The sequence below is a fragment of the Hemiscyllium ocellatum genome, chromosome 31 (assembly GCF_020745735.1).
Source record: "Hemiscyllium ocellatum isolate sHemOce1 chromosome 31, sHemOce1.pat.X.cur, whole genome shotgun sequence".
Lineage (NCBI taxonomy): Eukaryota > Metazoa > Chordata > Chondrichthyes > Orectolobiformes > Hemiscylliidae > Hemiscyllium > Hemiscyllium ocellatum.
Window position 1 is genome coordinate 53,151,077 of NC_083431.1, and position 24,280 is coordinate 53,175,356.

A 24,280-nucleotide genomic window follows, 5' to 3' on the forward strand; every position below is an offset into this window, starting at 1 on the left:
CTTTCAAAGCCCTTCTGTAACCTCCCCATCTTCTCAACACAACCTGTCATTCCACCTACCTTTGTGTCATCTGCAAACTTAATAACAATGCCTTGACTATCTTCTTCCAAGGGAGGTTACACAGAAACTGTGTAAAACATTGCTTAGACAACAGCCAGAGAATTGTGTACAGTTCTGGAATCTACATTATAGGGTGGGAGCAATGGCACTGGAGAAGGTGTAGAGGAGATTTACCAGGGCGCTGCCTGGGCTAATGTGTTTTAGTGATGAAAGGTGACTGGACAGATTGTAGTTGTTAACCTTGCAGCAGAGGAAACCTGATGGGGGATGTGATTGAGATGAATAAAATTATGAGGGGCATAGACAAGAAGAAACCTTGATGGAGGGATCAATGGCCATGGGGCATATATTTGAGGTTTACAAAGTTTAGAGAAGGGTTTGAGGAAGGAGCCTTTCACCCAGATGGTGGTGGGAATCATTGCCAGTAAGGGAGAGACCCTCATAACATTTAAGAACTATTTATAAGTACACTTGCAATACAAAGCTATGGGACAAATGCTGAAAAATGGAATTACAATAGCTTGCTGAATGTTTTTGATTGGCACAGACTCGATAGGCAGAAGTGCCTTTTCTTCTGTGCTGTAGGTCCCTATGAATCAACTGGACTTCTAACTTTTTCTATACATCAAAGTTTAATAAACACACACATACGCAACTCACACACACCCACCCATCCCCACACACATACGCAACTCACACCCACCCACCCACACACACATACACAACTCACACACACCCACCCACCCCTACACACATACGCAACTCTCACACACACCCACCCACACACACATACGCAACTCACACACACCCACCTCTCATACACACACACACCCACCTACATACAAACGTGCAACTCACACACAGCTTTTAAAAAAGCTTTAATGCATACTGACCCTTCTAAAGCAAATTTTCTTTTAATCTAAGGCAAACAGAATAAAATGGATTTTTAATAACAATATCTTTTCTCCTGCTTTAAATCTTGCTCTCAAAATAATATATTGGACAAATATAAAAGAGAAGATAGCCCTTGGAACAGATTTTACTTTCCTTTGGGTGTCACAGAAATACATTGTAAAAGGACAGCCAGACCCAAGATGAGGATTTTGGATTAATGAGGTTTAAAGTTGGGGAATCATTGAGTCAACTTGACAAAATAATTTTTAAGTGTGAGAGAGCACAATACTGCATTTTGGCCATGCCTTTTCTCTCTCTGGTTTGACGACTCCTCTCCAAGTTGTCCTCTTCTTCAGTATCTCTGGTTCTCCGCCTCTCTCCCCAACATACATACTTTCACCTGCTCCCTCTGTGACACCACCAGAATTGCTTTACCTGCAGTGGAACGTGGTCTTCACTTATTGCTCTGCTGCTGTTGCTCCACCTCCACCAAATACATGTGCCCCTCATTCCTGCTCTCATTGCTTCACCAAACAATGGAGGGAAGCTGTGATTGGAGGAGCTGGAGCAGCTAGTATAGAATAGACAGAATCTGCAATTCGAAGAGGAGCACTTCAGAGTCTGTTCACTTTCACAATCATTTGCTCCTCGAATCAAAGTCTGTATGTTTCTTACTCTCAACAAGATGCCTCCACTTGCAACCATTTAGCCCTGGAGCATGGAACAGCATATGTGGCATGAAAGTAAACTTTCTTGAATTCTCCATATCCATCTTTGCTTTACGCCTGGCTACTTGTGATATTTTGAAAGCAAATTTGCATGTTGCCTCCTTGCATATTAAACCCTGTTATGGTGTCACAGAATTCTACCTCATTACACAAATCTTAAATTTTTAACCTGATGTCCAGTGCAACTGTGAGAAAGGCAAGTACAAATAGTTGTTTGGTGGTGCACAAATTGAGTTTTTTGTAGAAAAAATGCATTTTGTTGAAACTTTTCATTTTGCACGGATCAGGCAATTTTCAAGAATGCCAATTTATTTGGAAAGCCAATTTTTAAAATCTGGTTGGTAGAGGCTCAGCATCAAGAACGCATCTGTTAATGATGACTGATAGTATTGCCAGTCCTAGCTACTTGCCAAGCAGACAGCACTCTCCTCTCAAAGTATAAATGTTGGCTTTTCCTCCAACTTGGTATTCTTGTAAACTGTCCTGATGAGTGCAAAAGAAAAAGTTTCAATAAAGTACGTCTTTTTTTCTGCAATGCCAAAGGCAAATATATCAAATGACACTCTTACAATAACATAACTGCAGACTGCTCAATATTTAAATGATTATTAGTTAAGTTGCTCTTGGGAAGCAGTGACACTGGTAAAACAGTATCACTGCCCTTTACTAGTTTGCCTTGTTGGTATTACGTCAACAATACAGAGAGAGCAGATCTGGTAGGCCGTCTTCCATTAATGAACCAGTGACTTTTCATTATACCAGCAATATTCTTATTTTCTATTTTCCAGCCCATGTATGACTACATTTATTGAATTCAATCTCACAACTTGTCATAGCTAAATCTGAACCAATGACCACCAAGGCTATAACTATAAGCCAATCACTGCAAAAACTAATTAAAGCATGTAATAAGAACATACATTTTGAGTAGCTTTAATTTTACCCTTTTAATACTCAGATTATTTATGGAAAAGTTGATTATTTATGATAAAGTTTGTTTCTTTCTGTTTCAAATGAAATTATTCTCCTCCCATTATATCTTTCCTTCATCATGGAGTCCCTGCACCTGGTAATGTATTCCCAATTTTGTGCTACAGGCTAACTGAGCACTGAGTGGACAAACAACTTTTGAGCAAATGCCTGTTATGACCAGTCCAGTAGGTGGCACTCCATTTCTTCTTAATTCAGTTTTACACAATAAAGCTTCAATTCACAATGGTGAGGTAAAACCACACATTGCACCTGAAAACAAACATATCCCCTCACGGTGGAACTGCCTTATTTTAAACATGTCAAAGAAGAATTGCAGCTATAACACTGATCTCTAATTCTCCATACACTTCCAGAAACTTCACTGTTTAAATTTAGATTTGAATTCTTTGCCCTTTGCTAACAATAGGACCAGGAAAAACAGAATGGGGTTTTCATTGAGAAACATTAATGAATGCATTTATTTCAATAATCAGCATTCCAAATCCGCAAAACTGCACAGATACCAAGTTAGAAAAGACACAGGCATAATTGCAAAGCTGAACTGCAAAAGGACATTTAATGTTCACACTGACTGGATCTTTCCTGATTGTTCAGAGTAGAGAAGGCACTAAAATAGCTGGTATGCCAAAAGACCACAGGGCCTTTGAGCTCAAATATTTTTTTTCTGACGGTCACTCCTGACATACTCCTCATTAGGAGTTTATGCTGAAAACTTCAACAAATTAAAAACTAAATTTGAGCGAGGAAGTGATGTCTAATCCCTCCTAAAATGAATAATTTCCTTTGCCCCTGCTTCCTTTACACTTGGGAAAGCTGGAACGTTATGTGCTAATAAGAGACTCAGGTGACAGGCCTGGAATGGGGCTGGAATAATTTATATATATAAATATATAGTTGGTGACTTTAAGTGTGCCCCTTTCTTGAATGGTGTACATTTCAATGTGGAGCCAAATAATGCTGACTTTGTGCATCAGCAGCAAAAAAACCCAGTAATTTTTTTTTCTGAATTCAAAAACCCAAAAGTCCAAGGAAGTCAATTAAATTTAATGATACTTGCACAAAAATATTAAAGTGTTACCAGTTCATGGCCATTAACAATGGAGAATGCAAAAAAGAATATTAAACAGAGTGTGACGTAATACTGTAACAAAGGACTGGTCCACTAAAGTTCAGTTTAATATGTTGATTCATTTACCTTTCTTTTCCATTCGTTTCATGTCCATCAGCTTCTCAACATTGCTTGGGTCATTGAGCCAGAGCTGCATGCGGACAAAAGGCTCCCTTCCCTTCAGGCTCAGCTTGTGCCAGGGTTTGGGCCGTGCCAGCAGATCAGACACGGAACCTTGTGTCAGGCCAAGGATGGTCTCTCCAAACAGACGTTGGCCTGTTGGTGGGACACAGAAAACAATCAGCCTACTGAGGCACAAAGCTACATTTTACCAGTTAGACAAAAACATTTTGCAGTTTTATATTGATAATTCTTAAATCAAACCAGGACTTTTGCCAGAATTGGGAATAAGGAGTTTGTAGGAGTTTTTAAGGCAGTTGTATTCCATTTTCTCTATCAGTGAAGGCTAGTAGGTGACTGTGGGAGAGTTAATGCCCACCAAAACAAAGTACCAGATTGGAATCCTCCCAAACGTAACGTGTCCATTGAAAGCAAGATCATCAAAATATTATAAAAACAGGTTGGTCATTCACTGCAGCAATTTGTTGAGAGTAATTTTCATGCGAGTAGTTTATATCAACACTTAAACATCGCAGACTGCTCACCCTATCACTGCGCCACCATCGCAGACTGCTCACTCTATCACTGAACCATCATAGCTCACTGCGCCACCATTGCAGACTGCACACTTTACCACTGCACCACCATCATTGACTGCTCACTTTGGTATCACTGAGCCAACAGTGTTATCTAACCACTCTGATATCACTGCATGATAACTGCTGTGTGCTCACTCCGAAATCACTGCATCACACCTGCTGTGTATTCACTACGATATCTCTGCACCACACCCGCTGTGCTCACTACGATATCTCTGCACCACACCTACTGTGTGCTCACTCCGATGTCACTGCACCACAACTGCTGTGTGCTGACTCCGATATCAATGCAACACACCCGTTGTGTACTCACTCGATATTACTGCACCACACTCGCTGTGCTCACTCCGATATCACTGCATCACACCCGCTGTGAGCTCACTCCGATATCACTGCATCACACCCGCTGTGTGCTCACTCCGATGTCACTGCACCACACCTGCTGTGCTCACTCCGATGTCACTGCAACACACCCGTTGTGTACTCACTTCGATATCATTGCGCCACACCCGCTGTGTGCTCACTTCTATGTCACTGCACCACAACCACTGTGTGCTCCCTCCGATATCACTGCATCACACCCACTTTGTGCTCACTCCGATATCACTGTGCCACTCCGCTGTGCTCACTCTGATGTCACTGCACCACACCCACTGTGTGCTCACTCTGATATCACTGCACCACACCCGCTGTGCTCTCACTCCAATATCACTGCACCACACCCACTGTTTGCTCACTCCGATATCACAGCACCATAACTGCTGTGTGCTTACTCCAATATCACTGCACCACAACTGCTGTGTACTCACTTCAATATCACAGCACCATCACCGCTGTTTGCCCTCTTCAATATCACAGCACCATCACCGCTGTGTACTCACTCCAATATCACAGCACCATCACCGCTGTGTACTCACTCCAATATCACAGCACCATCACCGCTGTTTGCCCTCTTCAATATCACAGCACCATCACCGCTGTGTACTCACTCCAATATCACTGCACCAAAGCGGTTGTCTGCTCACTGTGGTATCACTTCACCATTAATGCTTTCTGGTCCCCTAGTCTTTTAAGACGTCAGTTCTGCATTGTGGTAAATTCACAAAGTCTGGATGTGTACCAAATGCAACTTAACTTTCATTCCATCAAGAAATAAATGTTGGATGATAAATTCAAGCCTTAAAGTCAAACATAACTTGAAGGACTAAATCGAAAAGCCTCCTAAAATGTGGACAGAGATTACAATATCTGATGTGTGCCAAAAACTTCAACAAAATGAGAACTTTGTAATGCCTACTTATATCAATGTTTCCTGTGACCAGCTAGTGTTGTTCAGCTGGATGCATTAAAAGACATAGGTACTGGGATTGGATATCTCATTTAAGGTTAGCTTGTGGAATTTAAAGGAAAGTGCCCTGTAGTTGCAGCTGGTGCTGGCACCCATGTAAAAGAGACTCCTACATCAATTAGTTACACAATTATGGGAGAGTGCGCTTCCAAAGTTTTTTGACACAGCGTTTTTGGTGGAAGTGGCAAGTAGGAACAATATCCTGTAACTCGACAGGATAGAGTCCAATTCATGATAAGAAGCCATTGGATGTTGACAGCCATGAAGGTCAATGGCAACAGTTTAGCACTGAGAATTTGAAAGGAGAGCTGCAAGAAGGTTTTGACCTCACGTAAGTGGTCAGAGTCTGTGAATTCAAATTCTACTGTCACATCCCACCAACTGTACCACTATCCTCAGAAACAGCTGAGCCTATCACACATCCCCATCATGCACTCGCTGACAACCTGTATCAGGACTCATATAGTCAACTGCCCTCTCACGTATATAGCACTACTTCCAAGTCTCTCTCTCACACACCTTACAGGGTACACCCAAAGTTTTCATCATGATCAGTGGCACATTCCCTTCCTTTTTGCAGAACAAGGTTACATACAACAGGAGATAACCAGAAGAGGAACACCTATCTTTCCTAATCCATATGGAGGAAATGATGCAGACTACCACTAAGAAGCTGATTGCTGAGGTTCTGGCCAATGGCATGCCTCAAATCATAAACCTTATGCTTAATTTTCTTTTTGAAAACCCACTACTTCCCCATCTCATCGATCTCCTGTGATTCGCAAGCTGCATTTTAATTAGATTTAGATTAGACTTACAGTGTGGAAACAGGCCCTTCGGCCCAACAAGTCCACACCGACCCGCCGAAGCGCAACCCACCCATACCCCTACATTTACCCCTTACCTAACACTACGGGCAATTTAGCTTGGCCAATTCACCTGACCCGCACATCTTTGGACTGTGGGAGGAAACCGGAGCACCTGGAGGAAACCCACGCAGACACGGGGAGAACGTGCAAACTCCACACAGTCAGTCGCCTGAGGCGGGAAATGAACCCGCCTATCTCCTTACTTTCCTATCTCCCCACACCGTAATGTTACTTGTGACTTTTTCATTTTAAATATCAAAACTGAAAACAACCCAGGCAGTGGAGGAATAGCAAGTAGACAGTAATGAAGAGGACACAGTCTGACTCAATTTTACACTTGTAATCACCAACTCACATAGTGATGCTAGGTAATTTAGGAGCGTGATACAGAGGTAGAAAGTGCATCTGGTGAGGTACAGGAAGAAAGTAGACTGCAGCCATGACTGAGAGTAAAATAATGTAGCTTCCAGTTTTCCTGAAGACAAGGGTGCAAACAAGTACAGCTGCATAAAAGCAATTTAATGGGTAATCTATAAAAGAATGCAATGGATAGGTACAGTGCAATGCAAAGCTTACCAGAAAGCCAACAGTCTAATTCAAAGAGCGTGAGGAAGTTCTCTGTCAACCTAATACAGGATGTGGTGCAGGACTTGAAGCCCATTCTTTTCAGCATGGAAGTGATAGCCAATTCCATTCAAAGAGCCAACCAATGCAGAATACACACAAGAGCTGCCTAGCACTGGATGTTGAATGGAAACTCAGACTGCCCTGTATAGATTTAGACTGCAGCTAACTGTGAATTAGGGTGCAAAGGGATTGGAATTTAAGGGAAGGTGCCCATGTAAAACAGACTAGTTGCACAATTATAAGAGAGTGCTACAGAGTGTTACAGCAGTCCGAACAGCTTCCCTAAGACTGCTGAAGTGCATGCCTAGAGAGTGACAGTGAGTTCCATGGAGCACGAACCTACTGTCCTTCAATAGAAAAGCGACATTTGTCTTCTCTCCACTGCCATCTGCCAGTGTTCAGCTTCCAGTGCAGTCTTCGGTTCCAACCACTGAAAGTCAGCAGAATTCCACTAATTATGCTGCAATTGTTAGGATAAAACAACATCGGAGAACTAGAAAAGACGGGCACTAAGGAGATTCACAAGTATGATTTACTCGTGGATACGAGATCACTTAATTTATAAATTTGGTTTGAGATGTTTTGTGGTAGCTTAAATTTCTGTACAAAAACTAAGTATGTTAAGGAAGGTCAATGATAGAAAATAATACATGAAACTGTTAGATGATGGAGGCAGCAGGGTAGATGGTGTTTGGAGCCTTGCTCATCTATCCCTTCTCACATGACTGACAATATCCTTTTTTATAATTATTTTCTTCATTTAACTTTCAAATCAAATTCATAATTCTTCTTTCTGAAGCTGCAATGGAGATAGGTTGCGAGGAGCAGTTGAGTGGTGGATCTTGTCCATTCCTCATGGCCATGCTGGGCGCAGCTTGGGAATATGTTCCAGCATTGATGCATTTGGATCCATTCCTTACCTCTGATGTTTTGATGGCATCTGCAACATTGGCGGAGTGAACATTGGTGAATGATCTCTCTGCCCCTGGAGTTCATTTGGATAGTCAAATCAGTTCTTGGAAGTTGAGATGGGCTCCGGTCCTTGAGAGTTGAGACAGTCTCCAGGCTATGGTTGTGGCTGTAGTACTGGCAGCAATAGGCTGCTTTGGCAGAGGCGGAGTTCTGGGTCTGGTCAATGGCAGTGAGGGCTGCTTCAGCGTGCATTCTCTTTGGTGCTGTTGCCTCAGGGACAGCTTTGGCAGCTACAGAGTGTGGTGGTGTCCTGTAGTCACTTTGAAAATCAGGAAGCCATTGATGGAACAAAAAAACGAGATTTGTCCAAACCCTTGTATGATTTTTTAATATAAGTTATGTCATTAAAATGGTGCCAGCTAATGGCAACTTATATGCATTTTACTGTTGCATATAAAAGCATGTAAAAATAAAGTACTATTACTATCTGAGAAAGGGGAATTAGAGTGGAGATTACTGGTATCAATGACAAATGAATATTTCACAGATGTTCTTGCTTGAGAGCTTTTCTCCTCTTGTCCTCATGTCCCTATTACTCCCTCTCATTACTTGGTCACCCTAAAATAGGTGACAACGACTTTCCCCTCAAAATGAGATATGGTGTGCAGCACGTAGCAGATATGACAAGTATGGAACCTTTATGCTGAATACTGCAGGGCTCCTCTGAACAGCAAAAATGTTATCACTGTATGCACGCTGTAACATGTGCTTGAATTGCACACTGGAGTCATCAGCCATGCCTTCAATGGACATCTTTTGTAGTCAAGTAGCATTTGCTACTCTAACTCAAATGGGGTTGAAACAACAGACTGTTACAGAATGAAGGCATAAGGACTTCTGATTGGATAGTGAGGATTAACCTACAGTGATTCTCTGCATTTGGTCACACAGCAGCTGGATAATGATGGAATGGGATCACTTTTGTTTGTAGTTTAGCTCCTAGTAGATATGCAGCACCTACCAGCGTGTGCAGCCTATGGCACCATTCATGAACAAACCAGCAATCCTCTGACCGTTTCTCTCTCGCAAAAGAATATGAAATACAGTTGGCTTTCAATAAATAGAATATATCAGTTACATTAAAGTGATTGTGAGATACTACATGTTCCTCCTGCTTAGCCTGAAGAAACCAAATGCAAATACAATGTTAATGACCACTGTCACTTTCACAGCCACTGGTACTGCTATCCTGGCTCTTCTGAAGGAGCTGCCATCCTGTGTCAGACTATTGGATTTCAAAGTTATCAATAACTGGTTTGTATGTGTAGCAAATAAATGTTTAACTGAGCACCCTTTCAGTACAATCCCTTCCAAAAAAAAGCCAATGATATCACTAGTCCTCACTTTCTAAACAGAAGAACTTCAAAAGAAAATATTACCAGTGAATGAAATTAATGAAAGGATGGAAAACCTACTTTTTGTAGTTATTTTAAATTAGTTCTATTACTGATATTCCTTTCAGACTACTTACCTGAAAATTAGTCCAACCATTTGCACTTAACAATCAAGTGTAATAAATTTTCGAACAGCTTTGGGGATTTCCTGCTAAAATATCACTTCTCCAAAAATCAACGGAAGCAATAAAAGGCAGTTTACCAAATTGATTGATCTGCTGTGTCAGATTAACATTCAGGCAGCAAGGTGATTAGCTCCCCAAACACCAGCTATGGTATAGTTTTGCCATTTAAACACCAATAACAGAACAGACTTCATTTTTGCTGCCACCATGTTAAACTCTTCAATCAGTGACACTCAATGAATCAATACCAATTCAAATAGGCAATTTAATCCAATATAAGACTTGGCCCGTACTGGTTTAGTGATTTCTCGTAAAAAAAACACAAGCAACCAGTGAAGTGATCATTTAAATGCATGGCTCTGTAACAGGTTATCAATCATTAATGGGTAGCTGTGCCCCTCCACTAGGATAGGTTTGGCAGCATTGTTTCCATGCATGTCAGAATGACTCACTATCAGTGACACTAAGCCTTGCACACAAAAATCAAGACTGACACGGCAGCATAGAACTGAGTGAGCACCACACTGAGCTCATTTTCTGTTGTGACAACTGACTTTGAAGTGATTTAATTACTGCTTTCAAGGTGATAAAAATGGACAAAAATCATCCAAGAAACTGTGTTCAATATACTGATGGGTTCAAAGGGTAAAAGCTATGGCATTAGATGTAGAAACAGTCAACCATAATGTGTTCACGTATAGAGTGACAGAGACAAGTTGCAAAGAAATCCATTGAAGCAAGAATCCTGAGTGTAACCGGGAAGCAATGAGACACTGTTAAAGATTAAAAAGGAATTGTGGCGTAAACTGAGAAACAAGAGTTTATTTCGTAAAAATGAAGCTTTTATTGATATTCCTAAAAGTTCTTATATTCCAAAAAAAGATGAATGTTTACCAGATCACATTTCCTGCAGCAAGCCAGAAAGCAGTGAACTCTTCATGAACTACTTACAACGGAACTTTGATCTTAATCTTATTTAAATTTGACTGTTTTCAGTACTGGTCACTGCCAAGTGATGCAAACAAAACAACAGATAAAAATGGGAAAATAGCCAGGAAGAAATAAGGGGGACGAAAAATTATCAAAAGTATTGACAATACTATTTTAGCAGGATTACAAATCTTTCATTGCAGCACCATTTTGTTTATCTTGCCAGAATTGACATCACATAAATAGAGAAACTCCAACAAATTATGCTCTACTGACAAAACTTACTATTCTCAATTTTGGAATGAGATTTGCTTATATCATAGAAAATTTACTAAAGTTCTGTTGTTAAATGGTTAGATTCAAAAATCATCTACTTTTCCTTATCGTTGTCGGCATAAAAGTTTTCTTGCTTTTATTGTTAAGTATAAAATGATCACATGACTAAATGTTATTTTTAGTTTCTTGTTAATGACTATGTGAACTTCTTTTGACCGGTAATCGCTGCAGTTTTCATTTTAGATGTAATCTGTTCTGAATGTTGATGAGTTCCAGGGGAACTGTTTTTAAGTTCCCAAAGATAAGATGTGTTGGAACAATCTACACAGTACCTTCTCTTTGTAATTTCCTGGGGAATAAACCCTTGTGCAGTTTATGTTTTCACCACATCTTTCATTCATCTGCTGTGGAATCCCTGGGCCCACTGCTATCAGAAGCACATTTCAGTAAGCCAGTGGTTTCAGCTTTTGCTAATCATAGCCGAAGGCTGTGTATGGCCCCATTTCCAAGGGCAGCAAATATATTCAGAATGAGAAAAGAAATTCAAGTGCATATTTCCTTGTTTATTTTCAGAAAATGCAACACATTGAACTTTCCAAGACCCTATTTGTACTAACAAATTTCAAAACAGTTAAATAATAAATTCAGAGAATCAGAGTCCCTACAGTGTTGAAGCAGGTTATTTGGCCTATCAAGTCCACACCTACCCTCCCAAAGAACATCCCACTCATACCCACCATGAACCCTGCATTGACTATAATTAATCCACCTGACCTGCACACCTTTGGACTGTGGGAAGAAACCCACGCAGACACGGGGAGAATGTGCAAACTCCACATTAACAGTCGCCAGAGAGTGGAATCGAACCTGAGTCACTGGCAACGTGACACTGCAGTGCTAAGCATTGAGCCACCGTGTCCACCATGATTAAACATCAAATATTTCTAACGTTTTCTTTTACATGCTTGCTATTTTCATGGTATTTGGTTTTTATTGTGCAATTCAATGGGGCATAGCAACACACAACTTTGCTTACACAAAGTGCCAGGTATTCACATAGATATATTTATACATACAACATCAACAGCAGATTCTGAATTATTTTCCAGCACTCAGCATTAAGCCAATGAATAAAAACTTGCAGATTGAATGCATCATTATGTCAAACACCACAGCCACAATACAGTTCAGTTATAAGCTGAATCAATTCAGTCAGACAACAATGTCAATTATTGCCTTTCATGGATTTGATCGGGATATTCTGGGTATGAAGATCTCTTGTAATTAAGAAGGATCAAGTAATCTAGGACTACTAGCTAATCAAAAAATGGTATATTTGAAAATTTCTATTTGTAACTTTAATTGTTTGTTTAAAAACCAAATAAATACTTTATTTACTCTTTTGTTCTCCACACAGATACAAAGTGAACATACAACATAAAACAAAACTACTAGATTCAGTAAGTAGCCGTTCTATACACACAGAGGGTCACAGACTGACCTTTACTGGAGCAATGGTAGAGATTGTTATCATTAGTGTCAGAAGCTTTGGTCTACAGAGGGGTAAAATGACATGGGTTCACACTTTTGCCTCAACTGCGTCATTATAAGTTCAAGCACATGAACATTATAGAGGCAGGATCAGGTGTGACGGTGCAAGCTTCACAGTTGCCTGGCCTGCTAACATTCCCATTCAATGTTTACACAGGAATAATGGCTGACCAGCACCTAGTCCCTGTGGTACAATCTTTAAAAAACGTCATCAAGGGATTCAGTACAGGAGAAGTAGATCACCAAACAAACTGGAAAAAGGAACTAGCCAGCCAGCATTTTGTAGCTGTGTTAGAAAGAAAGGTTATAGCTTAAATGGCACAAGAACTACTGGGAATTCTTACAGCTAATAAGTCTTTGTGAACAGATTGTAACCATATTCTCTCTCTCTCTCTCTAGCTAATTTGCTTGTGGAAATATTTTCTGGGTCAAAGGAAAGTAAGTGTCTATATTTTAAAAAGTCAGAAGGATACAATAAGACAAAGAGGAGAAAACTGGAAAACATAATTGTGGAAGAGAAACAAGCAAAGCAACAGCATTAGCAGATTTCCACATTGCTGTTCACAGTAAGTCTGAAGCCAAACAGTTTGGAGGGTGGGTTGCTAGTTTATGGGATGCATTCAGTTCATTGTCTCTCTTGCTTTCTTTCAAACTTCTTTACAAATCCTTTCAATAGCTCTTTTCATCATTAAAGAGATCTGGAAATAGGTTAATCAGAGGTAAAGGTAAAGTGAAATAGCTAAAATAAAACAAAGAACTACAGACTCAAAACATTAGCTCTGTTTTTCTCTCCTCTCACATGCCACTATATCTGCTGACTTTCTCTAGTAACTTGTCTGTGAAAGTAAAATAGCTGTTTTCTATTTGGTTCCTTGAAAATTAAGAATATTTGACTTATGCGTAACTGGTCAAAACATAATAACTAAAATATTAAATCATGATACATTTTACTAATAATTTTCAGAACAGAAATATACTTGTAAATGATTCTATTTGCTGAAACACTTTATTTAGAACCTTGCTCCAAACATTTAGTCTTCCAGCATTTTTTTTATTCTTTGGATGGTTATTTTTGTATTCTGACTCCGATATATGTAAGTAGAAACATATTTGCTCTAATTGTGTGGAATCAAAGTAATTAAAACAGTTGTAATATATAATATTACAGAAGTGGGAAGACAAACTTATGAAATAAAGAAACCTTTAAAGATAGTCATACCCATTAACGTTATAGTTACACTTGTTCTTGTTTGAAGATTTTATCCGGGGAGGGGGGAAACAAAACAAATTCCAGTTATTTCCTCTACTTGTAAAAACTTTTCTCAGAAAACTATCACTACTATTTTGTTAACAGAAGTAGAAAAGGACCAGGGGTCAGAAAGAAAGTCACACTCTGCAAGCAAGGATTCCAATTAATCAAAAAAAAATTGAGATGCTTGGACGTGAAAATTTGGGGTTGTAGGCTGCTACTCTGTTGAAAGTTGAACGATAGTCCAGGAAGTTTCATAAACCGAAGCCACAGGTTTCTCAGAAAAGAGGCACAAGCCTATGATGGAAAGAATTTTAGGGGAGGCTGTGGTGCACTGCTAATGCTACCAGAACAGTAATGGGTTAGAATCCTACAATAACAGATGTTGATATTTAAATTAATTTCTGAATATTCAATGAAATTTTGGAATTAAAAGTTTGTCTAATAATGACCATTTAACCATTGCCACGTGTTGTTAAAAAAAAACATCTGGATCATTACTGTCCTTTAGGGAAGGAAATCTGCCTATCCTGGTCTGGCCTTTATGTGATTTCAGATTCACAGCAATGAGGCTGACTTTTAACTGGCCCCTGAAACATCCTTGCAAGCCAGTAAGTTTAAAAGGCAACAGGGATAGGCAATAAATGCTGGCGCACCCAGCAGCATTCACACCCTATGAACGAACAACAAAAAAACACAAGTGGCTATGATCTACAAAAGGATAGGTTAAACTCACTAGCAGTCAACCAGTTGTGAACTTATGAGGATGTAATTGGAACCCATCAGGTGTGACCACACCACAGAAATCTCCTGATGCAACTGACTGATAAAAAACACTTTAGGCACGCAACGGATCATTCCATCCAAATAAAAACCAAAATAACTGCGGATGCTGGAAATCAGAAACAAAAACCAAAATTGCTGGAAAAGCTCAGCAAGTCTGGCAGCACCCGTGGAAGGGAATCAGAATTACGTTTTGAGTTGAGTGCCTGCTTTGGGTCTGTTTTGAGGAAGGGTCACTCAACCCGAAATGGTAACTCTGATTTCTCTTTGCAGATGTTGAGCTTTTCCCACAATTTCTATATTTGTTTCTGATCATTCTATCCTCTTAAAATCCCAAAAGAATAAAAGAGAACATAGAGAAGTACAGAACAGGCTCTTTGGCCCTCCAAGCTTGTGCCAATCATCATGCCCTAACTAAATTAAAAAACAAACCTTGGTCCTTATTTGGTCCATATCCCTCCATATTCATGTAACCATTCAGATGTCTCTTAAATTTTGTCAATATGTCTGCTTACACCATCTCTTCTGGCAGCTGGCTCCAACCACTCTCAGCATGAGAAACTTCTCTCACACATCTTCCTTAAACTTCCCCCTCACCTTGAACCTGTGTCGCCTTGTAATTGAAACTCGAATCCTGGGAAAAAGCCTCTGACTATCCACCCTGTCTATGCCTCTCATAATTGTGTAGACCTCTATCAGGTCTCCTCTCACCCACCGTCTTTCCAGTGAAAACCATCTCAGTCTTTTTAATCTTTCCTCATAGCCAATGCTCTCAGGACCAGGCAACATCCTGATGAACCTTCTCCGCAGTCTCTCCAAAGCTTCCATGTCTTTCTGATAGTATGGTGACCAAAACTGCACACAATACCCCAATGCAGTCTAACAAGGGTTTTATATAGCTGCAACATGGATTACCAACTCTTGTCCTCCATGTCCTGGCTGAAGAAGGTAAGCATGCCACATGCCTTCTTAATCACCTTGGCCACCTGTGTTGCCACTTTTAGGAAACTGTGGACCTGAACATTCAGATCCATCTATATGTTAATGTCACTAAGGGTTCTGCCAATTACAGTATAACTCACACCTAAATTTGATCCTCCAAAATGCATTTGTTTAGATTAAACTCCACCGGTCATTTCTGTGCCCAAGTTGCCAATCTATATCCTGTTGTATCCTTTCACAATCGTCAGCACTGTCAACAACACCAATCTTCATGTCATCTGCAAATTTACTGATCAGATCACCCACATTGTCCACCAGATCATTTATAAATACTACAAACAACAGAGGGCCTTAGATTGATCCCTGTGGAACACACTAGTTACCAGTTATCATTCTGAAAGACACCCTCCCACGGCTACCTCCTGTCTTCTATGGCCATTCCAGTTTTGTATCTATCTAGCCAGCCCACCTCAAACCCGATGTGATTTTAATTTTTGTACAAATCTTCCACATGGATCTTTATTAAGTGCCTTACTAAAGTCCATATAAACTTCATCCACAGCCCTTCCCACAATTATCTTTGCCAACTCTTCACAAAATACAATGAGGTTGGTGAGATACAATCTTTCCTGTACAAAACCATGCCATTTGTTACTAACTAGGCCATTTTCTTCCAAATGTGCATATATCTTGTCCCTCAGTATCTTCTCCAAGTGTTGCCCCATCACAGACATCAGGCTCATCGGCCTGTAATTTACTGAATTATCTCTGCCTCCTTTCTTAAACAAGGGAACAACATTGGCTGATCTCAAGTGCTCTAGAACCTTGCCTATGGTCAAAGAAGACGAGAAGATATCTGCTAATGCCCCAGGTATATCTTCCTTTGCTTTCTCGTAGTAACCTGGGATAGATCCCAGCCGGCTATAGATCTCCTATAAGAACTTCTCACATCCTCCACACGGTTACCTTTACAATGTCCCAAAGCTCCATCAATGCACCTTGTCTATGTGATACATACCCCACCTCCACTTCACATCTATGTCAACAACACACAGATCTATTTCTCCACAACTGCTTTTGATTCCTCAAATGTTTCTCTGTGATCTTGTTGTTCAGCTGCCATCAAGATCTGGACAAGATGGAAAGCTCACATCAAAGTTTTGATAATTCAAGAGATTTCTTCAGCAGGATATCTCAAGCCTAGAGCTATGTTGCTCATTTGCCTCCAATAGTGCCATCTCTGCAGTATTTCCACATTCTGCCCTAATTCATCCCATTACTTCTGAACCCCTTATCCCACCCTTTAACATGTCCTTGCAGGCCTCTTGAAGTTCTTTATTCACAAATTATAGTGCACTGAAAATATTTCAAGACATATTCCTCATTCTTATCAACAGCAGTAACTTCCAATCAAATTAGTTCAACATTCTTGGGCTCCTCTACAGGCTTTTCTGGGGTCTGTCTCTTTCAGTTCCATTATGCAACCTTCTGAGCTTGGTTTAGCACCCATTTTTGGCCAATGCAATATCTTAAGTTTGCATGCTGCAGCACTTAGGCATGAACTGCTCAGAAACTCCAACTAAACTGTGTCATGAGGAAAAAGATCCTGGCAATCTACTCTGTCTATGCCTTTCATAGTGTTGTATCCCTCAAACAGATTCCCCCCTCAACAACTTCTGCTCCAAGGAAAACAAACCTAGCCTATCCAGCCTCTCCTCAAAAGAGAGACTTTTCATCCCAGACACAATCCTGATGAATCTCCTGTGCAACAACTCTGATAGGATTATGACCAGAATTACATTTACTAATCCATCTGTGGCCCAACCAATGTTTTATAAAGTTGTAACAACATTTTCTTGCTCCACTATTCCACACCTTGTCTAATAAAAGCAAATATCTCATATGCCTTCTTCACTTATGCTGGCATTTTCAGGAATCTATGGACTTGTACACCAAGGTACCATTGTTTCTCAGTACTCCGAGGGACCTACCATTCATTGTGTAAATCCTTCCCTTGGACTCTCCAAAATTCGTTATCTCATACTTATCAGAATTAAACTCTATCTGCTCCTGCTCTGCCCAATTTACTGCTGATCAACATCACAGACAAAACCTCATGATTGACGCCATCACCAATTTGAATGTTATTGATAAACTTATTAACTATGTATCTCTAAAATTACATGCAAGTCATTCCTATACATAAGAAACAGCAGACAGTCCAAAATCTACCTCTGTAGTACACTGCTGGTCATGGATTTCAGATCACAAAAAACAACGCTCCACAATCACACTTTGCCTCCAATTTACAAGCCAATTTTGGATCCTGTTTGCCAACTTGCCTTGGATTCCGTGGGCTGTTACCTTTTGGACCAGCCTTCCAGATATGACCTTGTCAAAGGCCTTACTGAAGACTACATCAACTGCACTACCCTTACCAAATCTGTAGTCAACTCTTCAAACAACTTGAAATTTAAAAAAAGTAAAAATTAAAATTAAATTAGTCAGACAGGAAGTCCCTCCAACAAAGCTGCCTTTGGAGAGATGATCTCTGTCTTTCCAATTAATCCTGTCTCTCAGAATCTTTTCCAATGATTTCCCCACTACTGATGTGAGACTCATGGGTCTGAAATTATCTGTTCTATTCCTGCTTGAACAAAGGAAATACATCAGCTGTCCTCCAGTCATCTGACACTTCACCTGGAGTCACAGAAGTATTAAATATCTCTACCAGAGTCCCAGCAATGTACTTCCATGCCTCACAGGGCAGTCTGGCATATACAATAAATGGGAATATAATGAGAGGGGTAGGTGAAGTGAATGGTCTTGGCATGCAACTGCAAAGGTAGCAGTACAAGTAGATAAGGTTGTAAGGAAGGTTTATGGAGTGCTCTCCTTTACTGGCAGAGGTATGGAATACAAAAGCTGGGATATAATGATGAAATTGTTTAAGATAATGATGAAGACACAACGGGAATACTTTATGCCATTTTGATCAGCACAGTACAGGAAGGATGTAATTTTTCTGCAAAGAGTGTAGAGAAGATTTACTAGAATGTTGCCAAGGCTGAAGAATTGTAGCTACAAAGAGAGATTGGAAAGGGATGCTTTCCTTAGAACAGAGGAGTGACATGATTGGGGTGCATTAAATAGTAAGGGTAGAGATAGAGTAGATAGGAAGAACATGTTCCCTTGGTTGAGAGTTCAAAAACCAGGGATTCAAGCGAAGTGGCAGAAGAATTAGAGAGAACGTGAGGAAATATTTTTTAATGCAACAGGGTTGTGGGTGTCTGGAGTTCACTGCTTGAATCAGAAGTGGAGGCAGAGATTCTCAACGCCTTTATGAAGTACCTGGATCTGCAACTCAACTGCTGTAAGTTACAGGACTGGGACCATGTGCAGAAAGGGCATGGGTGTTTTGGGATTTACATGGGCAAGATGGTCTGAATGGCTCCCTTCTGCACTGTATCATGTCTATGGTTCGAGGAGTGCCAAAACAAGAAAATTTTGACCAATCTTGTATGAAACACTGGAGAGTTTCTTTTGCCTCAACTGAAATAATAAGCTCAGTTCTGGGCATCACATTTTAATAAGACATTCAGAAGGAAGATTTAGAAAAGATTCATGAGAATTGTTCCAGGATTGCGGACCTTCAGTTATAGAGCATAGAACAGTACAGGCCTTTTGACCCTCAATGTTGTGCTCACCTTTTATCCTACTCTAAGATCAAACTAGCCTACATGCCCTTCATTTTACTATCATCCTTGTGCCTATCCAAGAGTCGCTTAATGTCCCTAATGTATCTGACTCTACCACCATTGCTGGCAGTACATTCCACACACCCACCACACTCTGCATAAAGAACCAACCTCTGACATCTCCCCTAAAGTTTCTTTCAATCACCTTAAAATGATGCCCCCTTGTGATAGCCATTTCCGCCCTGGGAAAAAATCTCTGGCTATCCACTCTATCTATGCTTGTCACCATCTTGTACACCTCTATCAAGTCTACTCGCATCCTTCTTCGCTCCAATGAGAAAAGCCCTAGCTCCCTCAACCTTTCTTCACAAGACATGCCCTCCAGTCCAAGCAGCATCCTGGTAAATCTCCTCTGCACCCTCTCTAAAGCTTCCATACCTTTCTATAATGAGGCAACCAGAACTGAACACAATATTCCAAATGTGGTTTAACCAGGGCTCTATAGAGCTGCAATATAACCTTGCGGCTCTTAAACTCAATCCCCTTGCTAATGAAAGCCAACACACTATATGCTTTCTGAACAACCCTATGAACTTGGTTGGCAATTTTGATGCATCTATCGATTTGCTCAGCTCTGCATCCTGTCAATGTCCACTGCAACCTACAACAGCTCTCCACACTGTCCACAACTCCACCAAACTTCGTATCATTGGCAAACTTACTAACGCACCCTTTGACTTCCTCATCGAAGTTATTTATGAAAATCACAAACAGCAGAGGTCCCAGAACAGATCCCTGTGGAACACCACTGCTCACCAAGCTCCAGGCTGAATACGTTCCATCTACTACCACTCTCTGTCTTTTATGGACCAGCCAATTCTATATCCAGACAGCCAAATTTCCCTGTATCCCATGCTTCCTTGCTTTGTGAATGAGCCCACCATGGGGAACATTATCAAACACCTTGCTAAAATTCATATACACCACATGCACTGCTCTACCTTCATCAATATGTTTTGTCACATTCTCAAAGAATTCAATAAAGTTTATGAGGTATGATCTGTCCCTCACAAAGCCATTATGCATATCTCTAAACAAACTATGCTTTTCCAAATAATCATAAATCGTGACTCTCAGCATCCTCTTCAATAATTTGCCCACCATTAACGTAAGACTGATTGGTCTGTAATTCCCAAAGTTATCTCTATTCCCTTTCTTGAACAAAGGAATAACATTTGCCAATCATCTGGTACTACTCCAGAGGACGCAAAGATCATAGCCAAAGACGCAACAATCCCTTCCCTTGTTTCCCGTAGTAACTTTGGGTATATCCCATCTTGCCCAGGGGACTTATCTACCCTACTGTTTTTCAAAATTTCCAGCACATCCTCCTTCTTAACATCAACCTGTCTTGAGCACATCAGCCTGTTTCACACTGTCCTCACAAACACCAAGATCTCTCTCACTAGTGAACACTGAAGCAAAGCATTCATTAAAGACCGCCCCATCTCATCCGAATCCAGACCCAAGTTCCTTCCACTATCCCTGATCTGACCCTCACTCTGGCCATCCTCTTGTTCCTTATATAATTGTAGAATGCCTTGGGGATTTCCTTAATCCTACCCGCCAAGGCTCTTCTGAGTCCATTCTTCAGTTGCTTCTTGGTTACCTTGTAACCCTTTACAACCCCACCTGATCCTTGCTTCCTTAATCTTAAGTAAGCTTCCTTTTTCCTCTTGAAGAGATATTCCACAACTCCTGTTATTAAAGGTTCCTTCATCCTACTATCCCTCCTTGCCTCAGTGGGAAAAATGTATTCAGCATTCGCAGCACGTGCTTCTTAAACAACCTCCACATTTCTGTTGTGCATTTCACTGAGAATATCGGTTCCCAATTTATGCTCCACAGCTCCTGCTTAATAGCACTGTAATTTCCCCCTCCCCCAATTAAATACTTTCCCATAATGTCTGCTCCTGTCTCTCTCTCCATGATTATAGTAAAGTCATTTCACTATATGAAAAGCTCTCCCACCATGAGATCTGACACCTGACCTGGTTTGCTGCCAAGCACCAAATCCAAGTGGCTTCCCCTCTAGTCAGCCTATCTACATATTGAATCAGGAATCCTTCCTGGACACACCTGACAAAATCTGCTCCATCTAAATTTGCATTAACGAGGTTTCAAACAATATTAGGGAAGTTGAAGTCACCCATGACAACAACCCTGTTACTTTTGTACCTTTTCAAAATCTGCCTCTTAATCTACCCCTCTGTGTCTCTGTTGCTATTGAGACTTTTCTACAGACCCCCAAAAAGGTGAGTGCGCCTTTCCTGTTTCTGAATTTCGCCCATACTGACTCAGTAGACAAACCCTCCTCAACGACCTCCCTTTTTGCAGCTTTGATACTATCCCTGATTAGCAATGCCAGTCCCCACCTCTTTTACCTCCTGCCCATCCCTTCTGAAAAATCTAAATTCTGGAACATCCAATAATTCCTGCCCCTGTGATGTCATGGGGATAGATTATAGAATCCAGTTCTAGTCGCCTTAGAGAAACTTCAAGATTTAGTAGAGGTATTCAAAATCATGACAGGTCTAGATAAAGTAGACAGGGAGATACTGTTTCCGTTGGTGGAAAAATCAAGAACCAGAGGCTACAGATGTAAGGTAATTGGCAAAAGGAACGATGACAATGAGGAAAATCTTTTCTACACAGCAAATAGCTCATATTCAAATGCGTTGCTGTAGAGTGCAGTGGCAAAGCATAGTATTTAAAAGAAAGTTGAATCATTACATTGAAATGAAATATTGATGTGCTTAGTGGCACTAGGTGAATTGCTCTCATAGAGAGCTGGTCAAGACAGGACAGGCCTAATAGCCTCCTCTTGTGATTCTACATTCAGTATGCTAGTTAGGTTTGCAATTTCAGAATTGAAGTATCCTTTAAGAAGTTAATATCAATGAGATCTGGCCTGCAATAGCTTCGGATTGCTGTGGGCATGAGGAAGATGATAGGCAGACCAGAAGCAGCAGTCAGGTGAGGTGACAACTGGGTGGTTGGAGCTCTTGTCCAATGATTGCTGAGATGCGAGATGATTGGGCAAGTGCTATGGCTAGAGTGCCATGGATAGATATGTGTCTGAGTGGGGTGGTTAGTAACACACAAAGCAGGAGTGGGACCAGGCCGTTTGACCTCCAATACTCCGCTATTCAATGAGATCATGGGTGATCTGGATCATACTTATTCACCTGTCTTTGCTTCACATTCCCATGACCCATAGACTGAAAATATCTTTCCTGATTTCATCCTGAATGCCCAGTTCTAACTTTTCAGCAGCCCTCCCATTTTGGATTTTCTCTTCAGAAAATATGAACAATTAAAACAAAAGAGAGTGAAGCAAAGAAAGAATATTTTATATTTTTTAACCATTGGAAATAGCAAAGAACCTGAATGATAGCTCTAAAGTGTAGCTTGTAAATACAGCACTGTATTTTCCCATTATAAACTGCTTATTCAACTTCCATACCTTTTCCTTTTATAATACTTACGTCATGTACATGAGAAATAATGGCCTAAAGATGGTTTTTATTTATACTAAAATGGACGAATAATAGAGAGAATTAAATAAATCTAGAAATTAAACAAATGCAAGTGTCATAAAAGGCACTGCTTTGAGGTTGGAGCAACATTGCCTACATCAGTGCAATGCCTGACCTGTGAATGTCTGATGAAGCAATGCAGACAGAATGTTGCTCTGTATCTGATTCATGTTTGAACAGATGTAATTTGCACATAACGCAGGAAGTGAGAGAATGCTCTTTTTGCTTTAACTGACACTTTTCACATTCACCAATTTAAAACGTAAACCAGAAAATGTTTAGGGAGGAAATTAAAGCACAAAGAAAATACAGGAAATCTCAAAAAAATTCCCCTCCTGTTTCTTGGTTGTCCATAAGCATTAAAAAGGACTAAAAAATGGTATTAAATACAAACCCCAACAGTAGGACATTATTAGCTAGAAACAACTAAAGCTACTACACACAACAGTAACAAAATCTGATCATGCAACTATCAGATCTTGTATATACACAGAGACACAAAACCATTCCACTTTGGCTGAAATGGCTACTGAATGCAAAATAAATTTGTTGAGAATGATTACAGATACTGACTTCATTTTTATAATTAATCTTGTATATCTTTTAAATATTTTCTAAATACACTAATAAACTAAAAGTAATACTGAATTATAACTGATCTCAGGAACAATTACCTTGTTGACTATTTGTCCACTGAATATGTGATTTAAATTAATTTATACTTATTGACAACACAATGGATCTTCACAACAATGATCATAACGTACACAATAATAAAAAATGGGATTGAATTGCATGCAGTATTTCCACTGAGACGAATCTACAAAAAACTGCAACTATGAAATCTGCATGAAAGTTACTCAAGTTGCGTGATACATTTCTGACTGATCATTTGGATAATCAGTCTTACACATACTGTGTTAATCTGATATTGAAAAAATGATGCTTTCTCAGCTAGGAGTGGAGCGACTGGTCCTGTTACGGGAGGTCTACAATGTTACAGTTGATTAGAGTAATTTGACAAAGTTTAAATCAGAGATCTTCCTCCACAAACATCAACAGGGATCACTTGATGAATTTTAGAAGCTTTTTTGGAACAGTGCTTTCATTGTGCTAGCAATATATTCCATATTTTTGATGTTATAATTTCAGTGTTAACATCAAAGAGTTTAATTCGTGTTAGTCTGGGGGGGTATGAGAAAGCATTGATGTTTGACCTGAGGAGTGACAGTGCCATGTGACAGATCCTGTAGTAAATTACTGGAGAATAACACATACAGTGTATATTACACTCTGTATGACCTCCATTTGGCAGAAATGTCCTTGGCAACAAAGAGCTCCTGTGCTTTGATGAAAGAGCTCATTCTGCAGCCTCAGCATTTAACAGCACAGAGGCCAATCATTGCCCAGTAGAC

At 40.2% G+C, this 24,280-nt stretch overlaps 1 protein-coding gene across 2 annotated transcripts in view; it reads right to left on the bottom strand.

The window, feature by feature from the left end:
- LOC132830572 (protein CASP-like) overlaps window positions 1-24,280 on the bottom strand; it is a 596,312-nt gene that overhangs the window by 71,260 nt on the left and 500,772 nt on the right. The window contains exon 21 of one of the 2 annotated variants that reach the window (XM_060848389.1): window positions 3,871-4,059. The exons of the other annotated variant lie outside the window; for it this stretch is intronic. Within the exon in view, the coding sequence (XP_060704372.1) occupies window positions 3,871-4,059 (189 nt within the window). The remainder of the gene's footprint in view (window positions 1-3,870; window positions 4,060-24,280) is intronic. 2 annotated transcript variants of the gene reach the window in all.